This window comes from Leptonychotes weddellii, chromosome 12, assembly GCF_054177405.1.
Source record: "Leptonychotes weddellii isolate Sample4059 chromosome 12, ASM5417740v2, whole genome shotgun sequence".
Taxonomy (NCBI): Eukaryota; Metazoa; Chordata; class Mammalia; order Carnivora; family Phocidae; genus Leptonychotes; species Leptonychotes weddellii.
The window spans coordinates 90,427,022-90,447,449 of record NC_138380.1 but is presented as its reverse complement, the minus strand read 5'-3'; the positions used below and the strand labels follow the sequence as shown (position 1 = coordinate 90,447,449).

At 37.2% G+C, this 20,428-nt stretch overlaps 1 protein-coding gene across 1 annotated transcript in view; it reads left to right on the top strand.

Moving 5' to 3' along the window:
* Positions 1-20,428, top strand: part of SPMIP7 (sperm microtubule inner protein 7) — a 57,338-nt gene that overhangs the window by 15,241 nt on the left and 21,669 nt on the right. Inside the window, exons 3-5 of the mRNA XM_081799732.1 lie at positions 9,208-9,284; positions 14,822-14,960; positions 16,932-16,999. Coding sequence (XP_081655858.1) covers positions 9,208-9,284; positions 14,822-14,960; positions 16,932-16,999 — 284 coding nt within the window. The remainder of the gene's footprint in view (positions 1-9,207; positions 9,285-14,821; positions 14,961-16,931; positions 17,000-20,428) is intronic.

The window sequence follows — 20,428 nt, the reverse complement described above, 5'->3', positions numbered from 1 at the left end:
AAAAAAAAAAAGAATCTGTGCATGCTAGAAGAATATGGAAACACATATTTTAAATATCAAAAAAAGTTAATTAAGAATACATTAACTAGTGGGGCACGTGGGTGGCTCAGTCGGTTAAGCGTCCCACTCTTGGTTTTGGCTCAGGTCATGATCTCCAGGTCTTCAGATTGAGCCCTGCATTAGGCTTCATGCTTAGCAGGGAATCTGCTTGAGATTCTCTCTCTCCCTCTCCCTCTGCCCCTCTCTTGCTTGTGCTCTCAATAAATAAATAAATCTTCTTTTAAAAAAGCAGCATTAATAAATTTCAAAAAGAAAGGCAGAGTAGACATTTTCAGGAAAATAAAGTTGAGGGATATATTGCCAACAGACCTGAAGGAGGTTCTTTAGTCAAAAGAATATGGTGTATGTGGAAATTTGAGTTTATACAATGGAATGAAAATGAGGTCAAGAGAAATGCTAAATATGTGTGTAAATAGAAAACACTATTTTTCATTTTGAAAGTCTTTAAATATCATTGACTCTTTAAACCAACAATAGTAGCAATGTATTTTGGGGATATAACACATGCAGAACTAAATTGTGTAACAATAGTACATGGGAGGTCAGGATGAAAATAGGCATATGCTATTGTAATTTTTTACACTATTCATGAAGTGGTGTAATATTATACTTTAAACCCTAGAATTAAAGATGTATAAGTCTTAGAGTGACAGTAATAACAGAAGCCAATCAATCAATCAATCATAGGCAATAAGCTAATAGGGGGAGACAAAATGAAATTTAAAAAAGAAAAAAAAACATCTCAAATAATACAAAAGAAAGTCACATAAAAGGCAAAAGAACAGATGAAACAAACAGTAAATAAAGCTGTATTTAAACCAAATTATGTCAGGTATTATATTAAATACAATTTAACACAATGAAATTGAAAGTCAGCAATTTTGATGCTGGATAAAAAATCAATACGCAACTATATGCTGACTACAAGAAAACCCTGTTAAATAGAAATAGAAGTGTAAGATGGGAAAATCATCCCTATTTTCTTACTAAGTTGTTTTGTAGTTTAAGTGCAATCCAAATCAATATCTTAGCTGTATTTTTATGGAATTTGGCAAGTTCTTTATAAAATACATACAGAGAAGCAAAGTATCAGAAATGACCAAGAGTATTATTAACAAAAGGGAGAAAATCAATGGCCATTTATGCACAAAACTCTCAGCAAATTAGACTCGGAAGGGAACATCCTCAGTCTGATACAGAGCATCTGTGAAAAACCTGAGGCTAAAGTAAATAATGAAAAAAGACCGAATGTCTTTTCCTTAATATCAGGAAAAAAGGAAAAAGTGCCTGCTATTACCACTATCATTTTCCACTTAGTGGAGGGGAAAGTTATTGCAGAAAGGCAAGAAAAAGAAATAGAAATCATAAATTTTGGAAAGGAAGATGAAATCCCTCTCGTGTAGAGATGACATGCTGATATTTAGTTTGTTTGTTTTTTTTTTTTGAGATTTATGTATTTATTTGAAAGAGAGAAAGAGAGCGAGAAAGCATGAGCAGGAGGAGGGGCAAAGGGTGAGGGAGAAAGAGTCTCAAGCAGACTCCACACTCAGCATGGAGCCTGATGGCGGAGCTTGATCTCATGACCCTGAGTTAGGACTTGAGCCTAAATCAAGAGTCAGCTGCTTAATCACTATGCCACGTAGGTGCTCCTGACATGGTGATATTTGCAAAAAACCCTCAGAAATCTTCAAAGCAATTGTTAGACGTAATCGTTGAATTTATCAGAGGCAAGGACATTGTAAATGTACAAAAATCAATTGTAATGTTACATATCAGAAGCAAACACACTGGAAAATGAAAGTTTAAAACATTCCATTGACAATAGTACCAAAAACTACATAGGATTTAATTTAAAAAAAATGCATTTTTTTTTCACTGAGAACTTTGGTACATTACTGAGTGAAATAAATTAACAAAGACATAAATAAATGGAAAACCAACAGGTTCATGGGCAGGAAGACTTGTTGATATTTTAATGCTTCTCCAGTTGATCTGTAGATTCAGTGCAAACCCTATCAAGATCCTAAGAAGCTGTTTTGTGGAAATTTACAAGCTGATTATAAAATCTCTATGAAATGAAAAACTTAAAATGGCTAAAACAATTTTGAATAAAAAGAATAAAGTTAGAGGATTTGTGCTACCTGATTTTAAGTCTCACTATAAAGTTACAATAATCAGTACCAATTGGCAAAGTGATTAACAAATGGAGCAATGGAAAGTAGAGTCCAGAAACAGAGCCATCTACCTATGTTGCCACTGATTTTCTTTTTTAAATGTGCCAAGACATTTCAATGGAGAAGAAAATAAATTACTGAGACAACTGGGTATCCTTCTGGGGAAAAAAGTCAACTTTTATTACATTACCATATACAAAAAAATTAACTTGAAATGGATAATAGACCTCAACATAAAATTAAGATTAGAAAACGTTTTGAAATAGTTGGATTTTTAAAAGACATCATTAAGAAAATGAAACAGAATGGGAAAAATACCCACAATCATACATCTAGAACATATAAAGTCATCTTAAAATTAAAGAGAACAGGATGAACAACCAGATGAAAGATGGTCAAAAGATCTGAACGGACACTTTACACTCACGTATGTATACGCATACACACACACAAAATAGAAGAAGGGCAAATAAACAGTGAAAAGATACTCAACATGCTGAGTTATCAGTAAATATAATTTAAAAGACAACATATCCTTACAATGGCTAAAATTAAAACAACTGAAGCTTCCAAGTGTGACAAAGATACAGAACAGTGGGACTCTTGCACACCGCTGCTGGGAATACGAAATGGTACAACTAGTTTGGAAACTCTTGAACACCGTTTGGATGGTCATCATATACCAATGCCAGCCATTCCACTCCTAGCTATTTACCCAAGACAAGTTTAAATATATGCCCACGCAAAAACTTGGACATACATATTGAAAACAGCTTTATTCATAACAGTCTAAAAATAGAAACCAACTAAATGTTTATGTGCAAGTGAAAGAGTGAACAGATTGTGGCCTATCCATACAATGGAATAGTGGTTAGCAATCAAACAGACCAAACTGATGATACCTGCAACAAGATGAATGAAACTCAGAATCATTATACTGAATGAAAGTAGTCAGAAGCAAATTATTACATGCCATTGATTCTACTTAAATGAAATTCTAAAAATGCAAACCAATACAGATTGACAAAAAATGGATCACCTGGTGCCCTAGCCTTGGAGGAGAGGGAGATGTGGCTGGGAAAGGGGTATGAGAAATCTTTTAGCAAAATGTAAATGCTCTGAATCTTGTCTGTTATTGTGGTTTCATGGTTGTATATAACTGCAAAATCTCATCATATTGTATGAGTTAATAGATTACATTCATTGCAAGTACACTATACCTCAGTACAATGTACTTTTTGTTAAAAAGTGGTATTATAAACAACTTTATGCCAATGAAGTTGACAACTTAGATATAAGGAACAAATGGCTTAAAAACACAGCTTACCAAAACTGACACAAGGAGAAATCCTCAATAGACCTATATCTATGAAAATAGTTTTGTTGATTATCAGAACACTTTTAATTGGGAAAAATAGAGAAAAACTCTAGACCGAGGTAGTTTTACTAAGGAATAAGATCAAATATTTAAGGGACAAATAATATCATCATATCCAAATAATACACTGAGGATAATAGAGCTCTGTCACTGAAATATAAACTACATTACAATAAAAAAGTACAGTCTAATATGCCTACAAACAAAACAATCCTTAGGAAATTTTACTAAGTTAAATTTGACAATATATAAAATGTATAATACATCATGATGAAATAGAGATTATCCCAGGATTGCAAGGTTGGCTTAGCATTCAGAAATCAATGAGTGCGATTTACTTTATTAACAGAATTTTAATATATATATAAATTATTATCTCAGTCAATGATTGGCCAAAATACAAAAAAAATAACTTTTTTCTAGTGTCTAGAAATTGGAAAGTAAGATTATAAAAATACCACTACAATAACATTTTTAAAACTATAATACTAGGGAAAAATTTAGTAAAAGACATTCAAAACTCTGCACTAAAAACTACCTCAAAATGCTGAGACAAATAAAAGAAGATCTAAATAAATTCAGATATACGTTATTTTCATGGAGTGGAAAAATCAGTATTTTTTAAGATACCAATATTCAAATTAAGCTCCAAACAGTTGCAGTGCTTTCCCTAACAGAATTCTTCTGTGCTTTTTTTGTGCAAAGTTGCTTTTGTCTCTGAAATTTACATTAATTTACATCTTGAAAAAAATAGTGCAGTAGGAAACTTATTCTACCTGATTTGAAGACCCGCAGTAATGCTGCATGAAGACAGTATTGTTTTGGTGTAATAACAGAGAAATCAACTGAATAGAATTGAGAGTCCAGAAATAAACTGTTTTTACACAAAAGTAACAAGACGGTTCAATGGCTTACACACAGTATTTTCAACAAATAGTCTCTGAACAGCTGGACATCTATGTGGAAGAGGAGTCTTTGTCCCTTTCTCATCCCATCACAAAAATTACTTTGTGCTGGTCATCGACCTAAACTGAAAAGCTAGCAAGAAGAAGCTTCTAAAACAAAATACAAGATAAAATATCTGCAACGTTGGTTGGCAGAGATTTCTTACAGAGGACGTCAAAATCAGTATGTCTAGAAAAAAATTCCTTCTGTTAACATTAAAGTCTTTTGCTCTTTGGACCACTGTTAAGAAAATAAAAATGTGAGCCACAAACTGGAAGAAAATGCTTGCAATATCTGTGAAAGGTCTGTGAGCTAAGATATATAAAGAATTCCCACAACCTGATAACAAAAAGATTTTTAAGATCCTCAAGACTGAAATAAATGTTTCACAAAAGAAGATATATAAATGTCCAATAGGCACATGAAAAGGTGTTCAACATTTTTAGTTGTGAGGGAAGTGCAAATAAAAACCAAAATGGAATACTATTGAATACCTACCAGAATGTCTAAAATTAAGATGCTTGAAAACCATCAAGGAGATAGTATGATGTAAAAAGAGAGCAAATAAGCAATTCTTTGCCTCAGTCTTTTTTTAATGTGTGTATAATTTGAAATAATTCTTTTTTTCAAAGAAAAGAAGAAGATGCTTGACAACATCATATGTTGGTGAGGACAGAGAGCAACTGGACTTCTCTTACCTTTGGCGTATCTTATAAAGTGACACATCTATACCATGACCCAGTAATATTATTTTTAAGTATTTGCCCAATAAAATCAAAGTATGTGTCCACAAAAAGACTTGTGCAGGAATGCTTGTAGCAGCTTAATTAATATGTACACAAAAAATCAATAGAAAGGAAAATGGATTAACAGATCATAGAACGGAATAGTATTCAATAAAAAAGAATAAACCAGAACACGGAAGATATAGACCAGAACATGGGAGAATTTCGATAATATTAAAAGCCAACATTAAGGGGCATGTGGGTGGCTCAGTCAGTTAAGCATCCAATTCTTGGTTTCAGCTCAGGTCATGATCTCAGGGTCATGAGATAGAGCCCGGCGACAAGCTCTGCACTGAGCAGGGAGTTTGCTTGAGATTTTCTCTGTCCCTCTCCCTCTACTCCTCCCCTCCCAATAAATAAATAAATCTTTTTTTAAAAGACAATATTAGTAAGCAAAAAAGCCAGGCTCAAAAAAATACATACCTCCTGATTCCAATTACATGAAGATCAGGGCAGGCAAAACTAAGTTTTAGTAATAGAAAATAGAATAGTGGCTGCCTATGGGGAGTAAAGATTGACTGAAAGTAGAAATGAAGTATTTGGGGAGATGGCAAAAATATTCTGTATTTTGACTGAGATATTGGTTATATGAGTTTCTAATTTAAGTCAAACTGATTGATTAAATTGTACAGTAAATAGCTATACCTTTTCCTATATGTAAATGTCCTAATTCTAGAATTCAGGATTAAGAAGATTTCTTTCAGAATTGTCAAAGAATGAGCTTTTTCCACAAATCCTCTCTATCACGTCAGATACACTGAGATGCTACAGATATACTGAAATGCTACATGTATTTTAAAATCAATACTTAGCTGAGCTCAAAGGCAAGAGAAGAGAGAGGAAGATCCAGTTTCCAGAAAGGAAGAGAAAATCAGTTCTAAAAATAGATGTACAACTTAAATTACGTTTTTCATGGGTATAGCTTTGGGTAACAGAGACCCAAATATGCTGTGGTTGGGACACTATGGAAGTTTCTCTTTTACCTAACAATCCAAAGGTCATTCTGTTGGGCATCAGGATAGAAGGATAGAAGCAAAATCAAAGACAGATATCCTCCCCCTTTTAAGGACTTGTTCCAGAAAATGCACACAGCACTTTAAATGATGTTGGCAGAACTCAATATTGCACTAGCTGCAAAGGAATTGTGAAATAGTTATCTTTAATCTAAGGTCATGGGTCCAAATAAAAATGGGCTTCTTTTACTGTAGAAATGGGGAATGAAACTGGATTTGGCTGAAGCCAAAGAGTACATGGGCCAGGATTTTAATACCTACATAGGAACGGGAGTCTGAAATCTCATGGTGGTTATTTGGAATTGAGTTTTCTGTGTAAATTCAGGTACCACAAAGGGCTATCTCAGCAATGAGTAGAAATTTGAATAAATCTTTACACATGGGAGGGAAGTTGGCCACCTGACCAAGACAATAAATTGGAAAATACAATATATTATCCACGAGGAAACAGAAACTCTGGTCTGTACCATGTGGATACATGGATCATGATTTCTTAGTACACATGTAGTGTGGGAATACCACATCCTAAAATTAAAAAAAAAAGAAGAAAATCTTTTGTACCCAGAAACAATAAGCAATACTCTGAGGGAACACTTCCACAAAGTGGCACTGACAGGCAGCATTCCAAAGAAAATAGCGCTCCCTAGATGAAACCACCATCAAAATCATACTCTGCATGTGAAAAGGGTTGCTTGTGAGAGGATATCAGTGGGCACAACAGAAGGGGGACATCTCTCCCAAGGAGCCTCAGATAATAGAACCATCTGAATATACATTAATTTTCAAGAAATTAAATTTCTAAGGAAAGAACAGGACTTATGGAGAAGAACAGGCAGATGTGAAAAGGAAACAAATCAGATTCTTTAAAATCAATTATTTATCTTAAAAAAATCATTAAACATTTTTGTGTCCTCTGTGGCAGAGTAAGCTCCTAATAGCCTAACCCTCCCACCAGTAACAACCCCAGACTCTGACGAAATACAAATCCATCGGGTCAAGACCTCTGGTGATCGAACAAAATCAGGCAAATTTCAGAGTTGAAACTTAGAGGATGAACTCGGGGTGATTTTCCCCTTGTGGCCTGAAGGTTGGCTACATTCAGGAAACTGGAGTGGTTAAAATTTCAATAGAAATCTCTGTCTTTCTGACCTAAAGAGGTGAAAGAATGGAGCATGACCCAAGAATTAAAGGAAAGAAACCCAAACGGGAGGCAGCTGGGGAGGGAGCAATAGTGCCACGTATGAACTCATCCCAAGTCTTTGCCTGATCCCTGGACTGTCTTTGCTCAAAACAGACTCTAAGCAGTTCTATCAAAGGCAAACAAGGTACTGATCTAAGATCCGACTATTATCCAAAATACAGTCAGGAATAATGCAGAATCCAGAGTCTCCTCAACATAAAATGTACCACGTCCAACATACAATCCAAAATTACTCAACACACAAAGACCATGGAAAATGGGATAAGCTCACATGGGAACATGCTAGATGCTAGAATTATCAGACAGGGATTTTAATACAGCTGTTGTAACTGTGCTCAGTGACATAATGGAGAATATATTCATAATCACAAGACAGGAAATTTAGGCGCCCCTAAAAACACTTCTAAACACTTCTAAATAAAAAATATATATATATATATAATTCATCCTACTAACAGAACCATTACAATGATTTCACTAGATGTAGCCTTGGTGAAATTAAAAAATATGTAACAACCAGGTTTAAACAGAGACTAGAACCAGGGGAAGAAGGAAGTATGAACTGGAAAGTGCATAGCGGTACAATGGAAGTTAAGGATGAAGAGATGCAAAAGTTAGGACACTAAGTGGACAGAACAAGAAAGTCTAGTATTTGTCTATGGGCACTTCATAAGAGAATAAAGTGAATCCACTGACAGTAAAGAGGACAATGGAGAATTGTCCAAATTGGTGAAAGTTAGGCATTCTCAGATTAGAGAAACATAACACATCTTAAGCCAGATGAAAAAAATAGATCTTCTCCTAAACAAATTTTCTTCATGGGAAAACCAAGACAAATATCCTAAATATTACCAGAGGATGAGGATGGGGGGACACAGAATACCTGCAGACCATCATCATCTGTGTACTTTCAAAGTAACGATAACAGACCAGAGGTCAATGAAATGTATTTGGATTACTAAATAAACATAACCATTAAATTAGAATTCTAAATTCATCTGGAACAGTGGTGAAAGGTGAGGATGAGTTAGTTAAAAAACTGAGCTAGAATAAGCTCATATCCTTGAAAGAATGACTGAAAATAGAACTTCAGCCAAAGAGAATGGAACCAGGAATACAGGGTTAAAACAAAACAAAAACCAAATAGAATACAAGAAGTAAAAGCAGGCAAAGAACCACTGATAAAATATTGTGGAAATTTTAAATAAATAGTCCCTGACAACAGTTATAATAATAAGTCATTTTAATGAAATAAGATGAAAGATAGGAAGGGGGAAATATTGCAGAGCTAATGTCCTTCTATCATTAGAAGACAAGAGAGACAAGACATTTTAAGATGTTTGAATTGCATGGTGCTGAAAACATCATTTGCCAACATTTAAAATTCAAGAGCTTTCTCCTAAAGAATTGATTTTCTGTTAACTTGAATATACATTTTGTCAATTTTAACTTAATCACTGGGAGATTATACAGAGAATGTAAATTTTCAAGACAACTGAGGGAAGTAGGGGAGTGTTAAACCTGGTCCACCCATGGGGTGCTATGACAGGAGAAAAGTAGGGACAGAGAAAACAAGAAACCACATGCGTAGAAAGCATGAGCACTTCCCATGTTATCTGATCTCCTTTAATTTATTATTCACACCTTCTAGGAGGATGGAGAACCGCTTTTACAACCAAATGGAAAATACAGTGCAAAGGACTCATTTTACAAGTCCTCGACTCAAAAGTAAGCATTTTTCCCAATAGAACTTTGATTTAAAAATGTACTTCTAGGGGCGCCTGGGTGGCTCAGTCGGTTAAGCAGCCGACTCTTGATTTCAGCTCAAGTCATGATCTCAGGGTCCTGAGATTGAGCCCCATGTGTAGCTCTGCACTCAGCGGGGAGTCTGCTTGAGATTCTCCCTCTCCGTCTCCCTTTTCTCCCTCTGCCCCTCCCCCTCCACATAAATAAATAAATAAATAAGTCTTTTAAAAAATAAAAAAAATAAACTAAAAAAATAAAGTATTTGTGTCATCTTTCATGACACATCCCCTTTGTATCCACAGTGTCCTGGCTTCAATGAGTCATTCAGAGAGCATCAGATGCAGATACTTACTCGCTCATGTTGATGGCTAAAATAAAGAGGTCAAGGGAGAGTCTTAAAGAAAATCTATGTTTAATAGAAGAATAAAACCAAAGCAGAAAGGAAATGGTTAGAGAGAGGAGAAGATAAGAGTATAGCATCACAGAAAACCAAAGCAGAGAAAGCCTGAAGGAGTTCATTTACTCAGTCAAAAACCATCTTCAACTCTTGCTGTGTGTCTGTGCCCTAGGCTATGAGGTTCATCAGGGAATAAGGCAGACAAAGATCTCTGTTCTCGAAGAGCTCTCATTCTAAAGGGAGATGGACGATAAGCACAAACGTAACACGTAAATAGCTCATATCTTAGAAGGTAATGAGTCTATGGAAACATAAAAAAGATGGAACAGGATAAGAGCATCAAGGGTGTCCTGTGTAAGGGTAGGAGGTTTCAGTAGTGAAGGAGGTCTGCGGGGGGGTCCTCCTTAGTGATGGGATTTGAGAGAAGCTCAGAAGGCATAGGGAAGTGATTGCAGATCTCTGGAGTGACCATTTTCCAGGCAGAGGGAATGCAGAACCATGCAGAGACCTGTGTCAGAAATGTGCATGGAGTCAGGGGTGCACCCGGGCCAGGGTATCTAGAGCAGAGTACAAGAGGGGAATTAGGAAGAGAAGATGGGAAAAAGCAGGGAGTGTCTGGAACCAGACGTCCAGGGGCACTTTAAGCAACTGTAAACACCAGGGCTTTTTCTCTGAGGGAAGTGAAGGTTTAGCAGAGAAGTGGCAAGATCAGACTCGCAGAAAGTAACGTGGTGGCCTCTGTGTTCCCAGACAACCAGATGAGGCAGAAGGGGGAGGCCAGGGTACCACTGGCGTCTATAGAGGTCAGGTAAGGACGGTTTGGGGGAGGCTGGTAGGAAGGTGTCAGCCACCGTTGGCTTCTGGATATATTTTGAAAGTAGAGCCAACACAATTTCCAGTTTGCAGGTAATGAATCTCAAGGAAATAGGAGTCAAGGACAATCCAAGGGTTTGGGCTAAGCAGCCAGATGGCCTGAGGTTGCCATTACTTTGACACAGGGGAGTGGGTTTGGAGGGAAAGGTCAGAAGTCCATTTTAGACCTGCTGAATATAAAGATGTTCATTAGATATCCACGTGGCTACGTCAAGTAGGTGACAGGGTGTATGGGTCTGGGGTTTGGAAGAGCGGCTAGAGAAATTAAGTGCAGGGGTCATGGCTTAGCAACAAGTGTGAATTGGCAGACACACGTTAAGGGTGTTCGGGGAGGAGGCAGTGAAACTGTGCAAACGGTCAAGGACAGTCAACCCCGAGAAGAGATGATTGCAGTTGCCCAGTGGGCTTTGAAGTCAGCAGAAACACAGAGAGTGGAGAAGCAGGGGTCCGGGGGTGGCTGCCGTGAGCACAGGGACCTGACAATGTGTGTGGGTGCTGCAAAGCACTTCATTCCCTCCAAAGTCCTTCCTTCCCCAGGGGCTGAACCCAGCAGATGTGCCTCACGTTTCAGCCTCACCCACCACCAGTTTCATGAAATATACTTAGGAGTAGATATTTTCCCAGAAGGTTTATAAAAATATAAAGAATATATGTGAAATGTGTGATTAAAATCAGAAGTCATGCTTTCTCTCTCTCTCTTTTCTCTTTCTCTCCCTTTTTCTCTGCAAGTCTCCTTAGCAGAAGAAATCAGCATTGGGATACTTGTTGACCTAAATGATGCCAATTTGTTAATGAAAATGTCACTTAGTAGCCCTTTATGTGTTTTGTGCATAAGAAATGTTCTGTGAAATATCCTGCCATTCTGTAAGCTTTGGTTTCAATCATCTGTATTTAGTTTTCAGGAAGTTGAAAATTGAGGAATTTTTAAAAAGATGTTGTTTATTTATTTGAGAGAGAGAGCACAAGCAGGGAGGAGGGCAGAGGGAGAGGGAGAAACAGACTCCCCACTGAGCAGGGAGCCCAACACAGGGGCTCGGTCCCAGGACCCTGGGATCATGACCTGAGCAGAAGGCAGACCCTTAACGACTGAGCCACGCAGGTGCCCCAAATTAAGGCATTTTAAAGAATTGTACTTCTTGCCCATTTTGTGCCTGAGATGGGGGAGGAGGCAAATTCTATTTCAACATATACTTGGAGATTCTGATGCAAAATCATACAGCCTTTTTTCTGTAAACAATGTCAATTTTTAATGAGGAATTATTTTCGTTCTAACCCATATTTCAGAAGAAAAGATAACCAGTCAACCAAATGCATTATTAGGGTTACAGTGCCCCGTTGTCTGAAGTTCACGTCCCTTGGACAGAACCCTCTGCATAGACCACAAGTATTACAAGTCTGGATGGCAAGTTTGTAGCAAGATCGTGTGCCTTATCTCCTCCTTGTAAAACAACTGGAAAAGTATAGCGACAATCATTTTTACACAGTTCTTTTCGTTGGTGTGTTGGCAACAGCTTCTTGTTTTCCTTAGGAAGAGTGTTGTTCATGTGTGAGCCTTCATTAACTCCAAGTGAAGTGGTGAAAATATTTATCCCTTTAGAATAGGCTGCATCTTTTTAGCAACTCATGAAAAAACAAGTACTAATTTACACTATTTACCAAGCTGCAATGCTTTAAGAGCACTACTTAAAAAGCAAAATAAACTTCATTTACATTAAAAAAGAAAGAAAGAAAGAAAGAAAAAGAAAGAAAGAAAGAAAGAAAGAAAGAAAGAAAGAAAGAAAGAAAGAAAGAAAGAAAGAAGGAAAGAAAGAAAGACATGGTATGGAGCTGTGTTTCAGAGTCTTAGAGCAAGTTGAGAAAAGAGCTCTATGGAAAGCATCTGCAGTCTGGGGGCGGGTAGTGAGACACCCAATTCTCACCTTTCTCATCTTAAAAATGAAGAATTTTAACGAAATGGCCTATAATTTCCTCTCTGGTTTTTATTTCATTCCCTATCGTATTCTTATCTTGGTGTCTCTCAGAAAAAATTCCAGTGGTCATCTTGGAAAAAGTTACTGATTTGGCTAAATTCATGATGCTTTGCTCAGAATATAAGGACTTTTGACAATACAAAGTATGAAATCATACTATTCGATAGTCTTATTTAAAACACAGCATATAAAAGTTTTCATAGGGGAAAAAAATCTTGTGAAACCTGTATGGAAAATTCCATAAAATATTAGTGAAATGCATCAGAGGCTCAAACAGAGATGCATCTTGCAAAATTTAATTCAACTCAGGTGAATTTCTTACGACAATACCATTCAGATATTCTGTCTGAAAAATGCACCATTTTAGGGACCCCCTGGGTGACTCAGTCTGTTAAGCATCTGCCTGTGGCTCAGGTCATAATCCCAAGGTCCTAGGATCTAGTCCTTGCTCAGCGGGAGCCTGCTTCTCCCTCTTCCTCTGCCGCTCCCCCTGCTTGTGCTCATCTCTCTCTGTGACAAATAAATAAAATCATTTAAAATAAGAGAGAGACAAATGAACCGTTTAAGCTTTCGCTACAATTGAAAGTATTTCATAAGAGTTAGCTTTTCTTTAGGCCACGGTAATTTCAGAGTGAGTGAGTTGAAAACATATACACAACAGTGAACACACTGTGGAGACATCACCATGGTGTTTAATTTCACAAATATTAATTTAATGAATCATCACATCAGTCCTATATGGTAAATAAAATGTTTATGTTGTTTCTTATCCAGGCTTTTATCCCAAGCCCCGAGCACAGTGCTTGAAATACAGTAATCGCTGAATAGATATTTGTTGAGGGAATGAGGATCACTGGTAATTGCCAACTGAGAGGAGTGGAATTATTTGGAAGGAGAAGGCTGGCTGACAGGGTGGGACGGAGCGTTCAGCTTTTGCACCAAGGCTGGGCAGGGTAGGGGCAGGATGCTGGACACCGGGGATGGCCATCTATCCATCTATCCTGTCCGGATGTCACCACGGGAATGAGGGCTCTTTGGTTTTCCTTCAGAATCAAACTGGAGTCTGTTTAGCTGTATCTGTCATGTGTGTCTGTCTAAAACAATAAAACTTTCAAAACTTGAAATCCAAGATGGTACCTTTAGATCCGAATCCTGTGTGTATAACGCTTGCTTTTGCTAAGATGGCTGGACTCCTGGTACCACGGTCCAGACTTTGATAATCAGGATCATCGGTGTGGGGCAGTGGGAATGTGGCTCACTCTTCAGGGGCTGAGAATCTGCATCAGCATCCTGACTTCGACCACCAGTAGCTGAGCAACCTTAAGCAAACAAATTTCATTCTCTAAGCCAGAGTTTGTTTATTTGTAAGTTAAAGAATGGTCTTTCTGCCCTGCTGTGAAGGTCAAATGCATTTTTTTGTGTGTGAACTGTAAGATGCATATAATTAAATGCATTGATTTTCTACTGCCATGCAACAGATGACCACAAATTATCAGCTTTAAACCACATGACTGCAGTCAGAAGTCCAGGTGTGCCCCAATTGGGTTCAATACTCAGAGTTTCTCAGGCTGGAATCAGAGTGTCAGCTGGGGCTGGGTCCTTGTCCTCCAGGAGCAATCGGATTCGCGGCAGAATTCAGTTCATTAAAGCTGGGGGGCTCATGCGGTGTTTCCTTTTCTTTCCTTTTCTTTCTTTCTTTCTTTTTTAAGATTTTACTTATTTATTTGAGAGAAAGAGAGCATGAACAAGGGGAGGGGCAGAGGGAGAGGGAGAAGCAAACTCCCTGCTGAGTGCGGAGCCCAACGTGGGGCTCGATTCCAGGACCCTGGGATCACGAGCTGAGCCGAAATCAAGAATTGGACGTTTAACCGACTGAGCCACCCAGGCACCCCTCATGAGGTGTTTCTTTAAGGACAGCTGCAAAGTGTCTACTGTATGTTTATCTCTTTTTAGGGCTCACCTGTTTGGGTCAGACCTACTTAGGAGAATCCACCTTTTGATTAACTCAAATTCAACTGATTAGGGACCTTGAATATATAGGCACAATCCCTTGGCCATATAAAGTTGACATACAAAGTATCACAGGAGTGGTATCTTGTCATACTCATTCGCTCTGCCCATACCAGAGGGGAGGTGGTTATATATGACATGTACACCAGGGGGCAGGAGTCATGGGGGACACCATCGAATTCTGCCTGCCACAGTGTATGATACTGCTAGGACTCATACCATTTGAATATGTATTTTTCCTACTATGTCCTTATTTAATAATTTCACAGAGCTTATGAAGTTGTTCCTTGGGACAAGATGCTACCACCGAAACCCGACCCAGAAGAAACAACAGTGGAAAAAGCTGCTGACCTGATTTCACAGTGTTTTACACTGAAAAGATATGAAGGGGCCCCATCAATAACCCAGGTCAGTGATTAGGGACCTCAATTACATGTGCATAATGCCTTTTCCCATATATAACGTTGCATTTTTGCAACAGTGCATTTATTTCTAAACTGAAGCCCAAAACTTGAATATTCATTTTATTGTAAGAAACACGGAAAGAACATGTAAATATATACATTTATGGACTAGAAAGTGCCATAATCAAAAAAGTCATCAATAACCTCAAATCTTCAATGTTACCTGTATTGCACTTTTTAAAATTTTATTTAAAGACTACCTCTGTCTCAAAAGTCCTTTGCAATGACTGTGTTTATTTTAAAACTGCACAAGGAGGACTGAGGGATGGAGAAATAATTATGATTCCATCAGAGAACCTGTGTTGAGAACAGTTCTTGAAATTGAACCTAACCTCTGCACTCTGAGACAGAATGGGAAAACCCATGAATCAGAGAGCTCTTATTTCTAGCAAAACAAAGCATAGTTGGTTGTCTCCAGAGATGTATGTTTTCATATTTATTTTATTTTATTTTATTTTATTTTATTTTATTTTATTTTATTTTATTAAGAGAGAGAGGGCAGGGAGGGGCAGAGGGAGAGAGAGAATCTTAAGCAGGTCTTCGCTCAGCATAGAGCCTGCCTGACATGGGGCTCGATCTCACGACCCTGAGATCATGACCAGAGCCAAAATCAAGAGTTGGACACTTAACCGACTGAGCCTCCCAGGCGCCCCTCTGTGTTCATTTCCAAACATCAAGAATTCAGCACGTGCATTATTGTATCCACACCACAGCCAGGGTACTTTTCCTAAAGTGTGAATCGCTTCATATCACTCCTCTGATTAAAACCCTTCATTTTTGAGGAAGTGAAATCCATGCTCTTTGACAGGACATGTCCCCCGTCCTATTATTTGCCCATGACCCCTCCTCAGCCTGATCCTTGCCTTCCTGTTCCTCTTGCTCCTCAAACCCCATCCTCTGAACAAACAGTATTCCACTCCCTTTGGCATTCCATTTTTTCCAGGCTAAGTCCCATGAATCCTTTGGGTCTTAATGTGGGACCTCACTATTGCCCTCCCAATCCTGGCTCTGTGCTTGCAAAGCGCCTCCTACTTGCATTGAATCTCTCATCCTTTTGCTCTGTTCCTCATCCCTTGGAAGTCTGACAAGCCCAGGGACCACCTCTCATAACAAAGCTCTTTCCTATGTAAAACACATAGCACTAAAGAGGAAAATGATTATATATAAATATGGTGCTAAATACGGACTCCTAAGAGGTTCAGAACCACAGGGTAAGAAGCCCACATTATTTTGAAAATCTTTGTCAGCTTTTACAGAGCAAAATGGCAGCAAGAGAGAAACAATGTGGCTATAATATAAAGTCTTGGCACAGGATTTGCCCATAGAAACTAAACTAAGTCGGAGGACAGAAAATGTGCCTGGATTCTTACAGCTGTTTTTAAGGATCTCTCAACTACTTAAAAATATTTTTATATCTTTTGAAAATTATATCTTTTGAAAATATTTTTATATCATTTTTAAACATATGCTTTGGCATCTAATTATGCCAGAACCCAAAGTCCTTCCTGGCAAGATGAAGTTCAAAGCTCAGGGTCTGGATGGGGCTGGAAAGGGGAGACCAACCAGCCTGGGGCTGCAGAAGGTGGACAAAAACAGAGCCAAGTGACCACAGGTTCTGAGATGAAAACCAAAATCAGACCTTTCACAGGGCTTCAGTCTATAGGACGTAGATGATGAGGCAGATTCCAGCTGTGTGAAAGCTAATGGAAACTAAGGGTCTGAGGGCAGAGCAGAGACCAGGAGGGGCTCTGGGGCAAAGCCCTCTGTTGCTAAGCAGGTTTGGAGAGTGCTTTCCATTGGGAGCCTGGGGCTTGCCTATGATGTGGTGGGGATGGTTAAGAGCACAGGAGCTTATAGACAAGACATGATGTGATTTGCTCATTAAATATGTCATTCATTTTGTTGCTGATTTTAGATGGTTGGTGGACTCTGGGACAGATTTCAAACAAGATCTTTCTTGACACCGGTCAAGCCAGTTACTTTGTAAGTTTTATCCCCCTGTGTTCTCATCAGTAAATTTTTCACTATCACAGATCTCTCACTGATACGTCTGGTGCTCCCGTCCATGGCTTATAGAAGGGGTGAGGGGCATATCCTCTGGAGAATATTCCAGAGACCTCAGACTTCCATCCCTGTGACAGGAAAGAGAACCCAAGTCCCGTTCACTTGCTCAGTGTTGCCTGCTTTCTCTTGTTTTCTCTTAACCCTCCTTACAATTTAGACTATGAATGGGGTGTCTGCGTGGCTCAGTCAGTTAAGCGTCCGACTGTTGATTTTGGCTCAGGTCTTGATCTCTGGGTCCTGATATTGAACCCTGCATCAGGCTCCTGCTGAGCGTGGAGCCTGCTTGAGATTCTCTCTCTCCCTCTGCCCCCTGCCCCACATTCTCTCTTTAAAAAAAACACCCACAAAAATTTAAAACCATTTAAAAATAAGGAGTGCTTTATGAATAAGTTGATATGAAGAATTATAATGTTGTGAAATCCATGGACTTCAAGGGATTGTAACATTTCTATCAACTTTTGCATCAAGCAATTATTTTGTGTTTTATTTTATGCTAGAAACTATGGCTTTATTATTAATCCTTCCACGTAAGTAATTTTGTGCATGCAGTCTAAAAAAGCCTGATGTTTCTGTCTTCGAAAATGTCACTACTTCTTCCTATTTTTTGTTCTCACTACAACACACATCCAGGTTATCATCTATTTTTATTTTTTAAATTTATTTTTGAATAAATAATTGAAATTTAATATATACAAAACATACAAATAAGAATATGATGCAATTTGTGTAGCATTTCCCAGTTTTAGAAATAGAGCATTACCAACATGATGGAGAGCTTCTCTGTTTTTCCTTAGGGATCACTATTATTCTGGATTTGATGTTTCATATTTCATACCTTCCTATAATCCTTTAAAACACATGTATTCTTTTTAACCAAGATATGGCATTCTGTTCCATGGTTCTAAACTCAATATAAGCGGCATTATATATATATATATATATATATACACAACTTGAACATTTTTGTTCATTGTTGTGTTTGTGAGATTTATACAAGTTGGCATTTAGATCTCTAGGTGCTCACTTTCCTTGCTGGATAGTCTTGCGTTGTATGGATATACCACAATTTATTTATCCATTCTTGTAATTTAATTATTTTTTGATTTTATTGCAGTTGGAAACAATGTCCCCATTTCTTCATGTACTCAAGCACAAAAATATTTCTAGATTTTATATACATATTTATCTCTACAATTGCTGCATCAAGAGGGTGACTTCCTTATAATCTAGATATCAGCACATTCTGCTCCAGATGCGTTATACCTATGGGCTAAACCATTGGGAGTGCTTGAGTTCCCACCACTGCACATCATGGCCAGCATTTGGAATTTCAAATTTAAAAAAATTCTAATCTTATGAGTATAAAATTGTATTTCATTATCATTTTCACTTACATTTACCTGATAGCCAATAATCATTTTTTGTAGGTTACGACTCACTTGGGTGTTCGCATCTGTAACTTACCTGTTCATATATTTTTCCCCATTTGCAGTTGGGTTCCTTGTCTTTTATGTATTAATTGTATAAATTTTTATGTTTACTATTCTGGAAAAAAATTCTTTATTGGTAATATGCATCAAAGTATCTCCTTTTCATCTGTGACTTTTCTGTTTTATACTGCTCTTTGCTGAACTGAAGTTTTGAATTTTAATATAACTGAATTCATCAATATTTTCTTCCATGTCTTATTATTTTTATGGACTTTTTAATAGATCTTTCCCTACCCAGAAGTAATATATTATTCTTCATAACTTTTTTCTAAAAAACACTTTGCTTTTCACATTTATTTCTTTAAACCACTTGAAATCAACTCAGGTTTAGGGTGTGAATGAGGGATCCATTTCTCCACATGACTGAACAATTACCCTAGTGCAGGTTAATGAGTAGACTCTACTAAGTAGTTTAATGAGTAAAGTGTAGCCTGTTGGTTGCAACCCCTTGGTGATGAGTCACAACCACCATTTTGTAAAATTAATAGAATAGAAAATATAAGAATGAATCATATGGAACTCTAGACAGATCTGTGTATTTTGCAAAAAATACTGCAGATGTTTATAAAGAATCATGTAAGACAAAGATAATGCATAAGAAAAGCACATGTCCACAGTGAGATTATTCTATCTTTTCTTTCCTAGAGATTTGATCATCACCTCAATGGGAAGGTTAATCTTGTACATTTAATTTTATATTTACCTAATCCACAACTAATTGCTAAGTCCAGGAGATATTTAACTGTAGTCGGCAAAATTAATGAGAGTTCTTGATAAATTTCAGTTATGGAAAAATAATGTCAAAGACAACATTTTTCAAATGTTTGTACTACGTCAATAAAACCAGCTTATATTGCCCTTTAGAAATGAATTTTTATATCAGTAAGAGAAAAAAGAATAATGAAGTGAAAATAAGCAAAATCATAATCACGTTTAACTGTTGCATTTGGTATTGCAAATGGTGAAAATATTGAGAAGAATGTTGTCTTGTCAGCAAATGTAGATTTTCTCAAGCCATATTCTAAAAATAATGTGTAAACTTTTGATAAAGATTATTTAAAATGTTTTGCCAAATGTGGAATACATCCCAATATAAAAAATAGATTCCAAGGTAGAAGTTGAAAGGTAATAATTTTTTAAAGGTTAAGACACTCACAAAATATAAGACTCATAAACACAGCAAGCTGAAACTGTTGGTGGTCACAATCAAATATCTTTTAAAAGAACAAAGATGCATTGGGTGTTATATGCAAACAATGAATCATGGAACATGACATCAAAAAAAAATAAATAAGTAAATAATTTTTTTTAAAAAGTACATTTATCTAACTAAAAAAATAAGTAAATAAAAGAACCAAGATGCAAATCATTGGTGCCAACTTTTACATTATGCGAGTACTAATAAGAACACTATTAGCATCTTTTTATTTATATATCATGTGGTGAAATAGCAAATAGTTCACCCAGATGATAAAATTTGTATTCCCGTTTATATGAATCCATTGCCTTTTTAATTTTTTTAATTTTTAATTTTAATTTGTTTTTTAGAGAGAGAAGGGGGGAAGGGCAGAAGGAAAAGGACAGAGAGAATCTCAAGCAGGCTCCATGCCCAGCACAGAGCGTGATGTGGGGCTCGATCTCACGAGCCTGAGATCATGACTTGAGCTGAAATCAAGAGTCAGATGCTTAACTGATTGAGATACCCAGGTGCCCCCATTGCACTTTTTATTTTATTTTATTTATTTTTTTATTCTTATGTTAATCCCCATACATTACATCATTAGTTTTAGATGAAGTGTTCCATGATTCATTGTTTGTGCATAACACCCAGTGCTCCATGCAGAATGTGCCCTCCTCA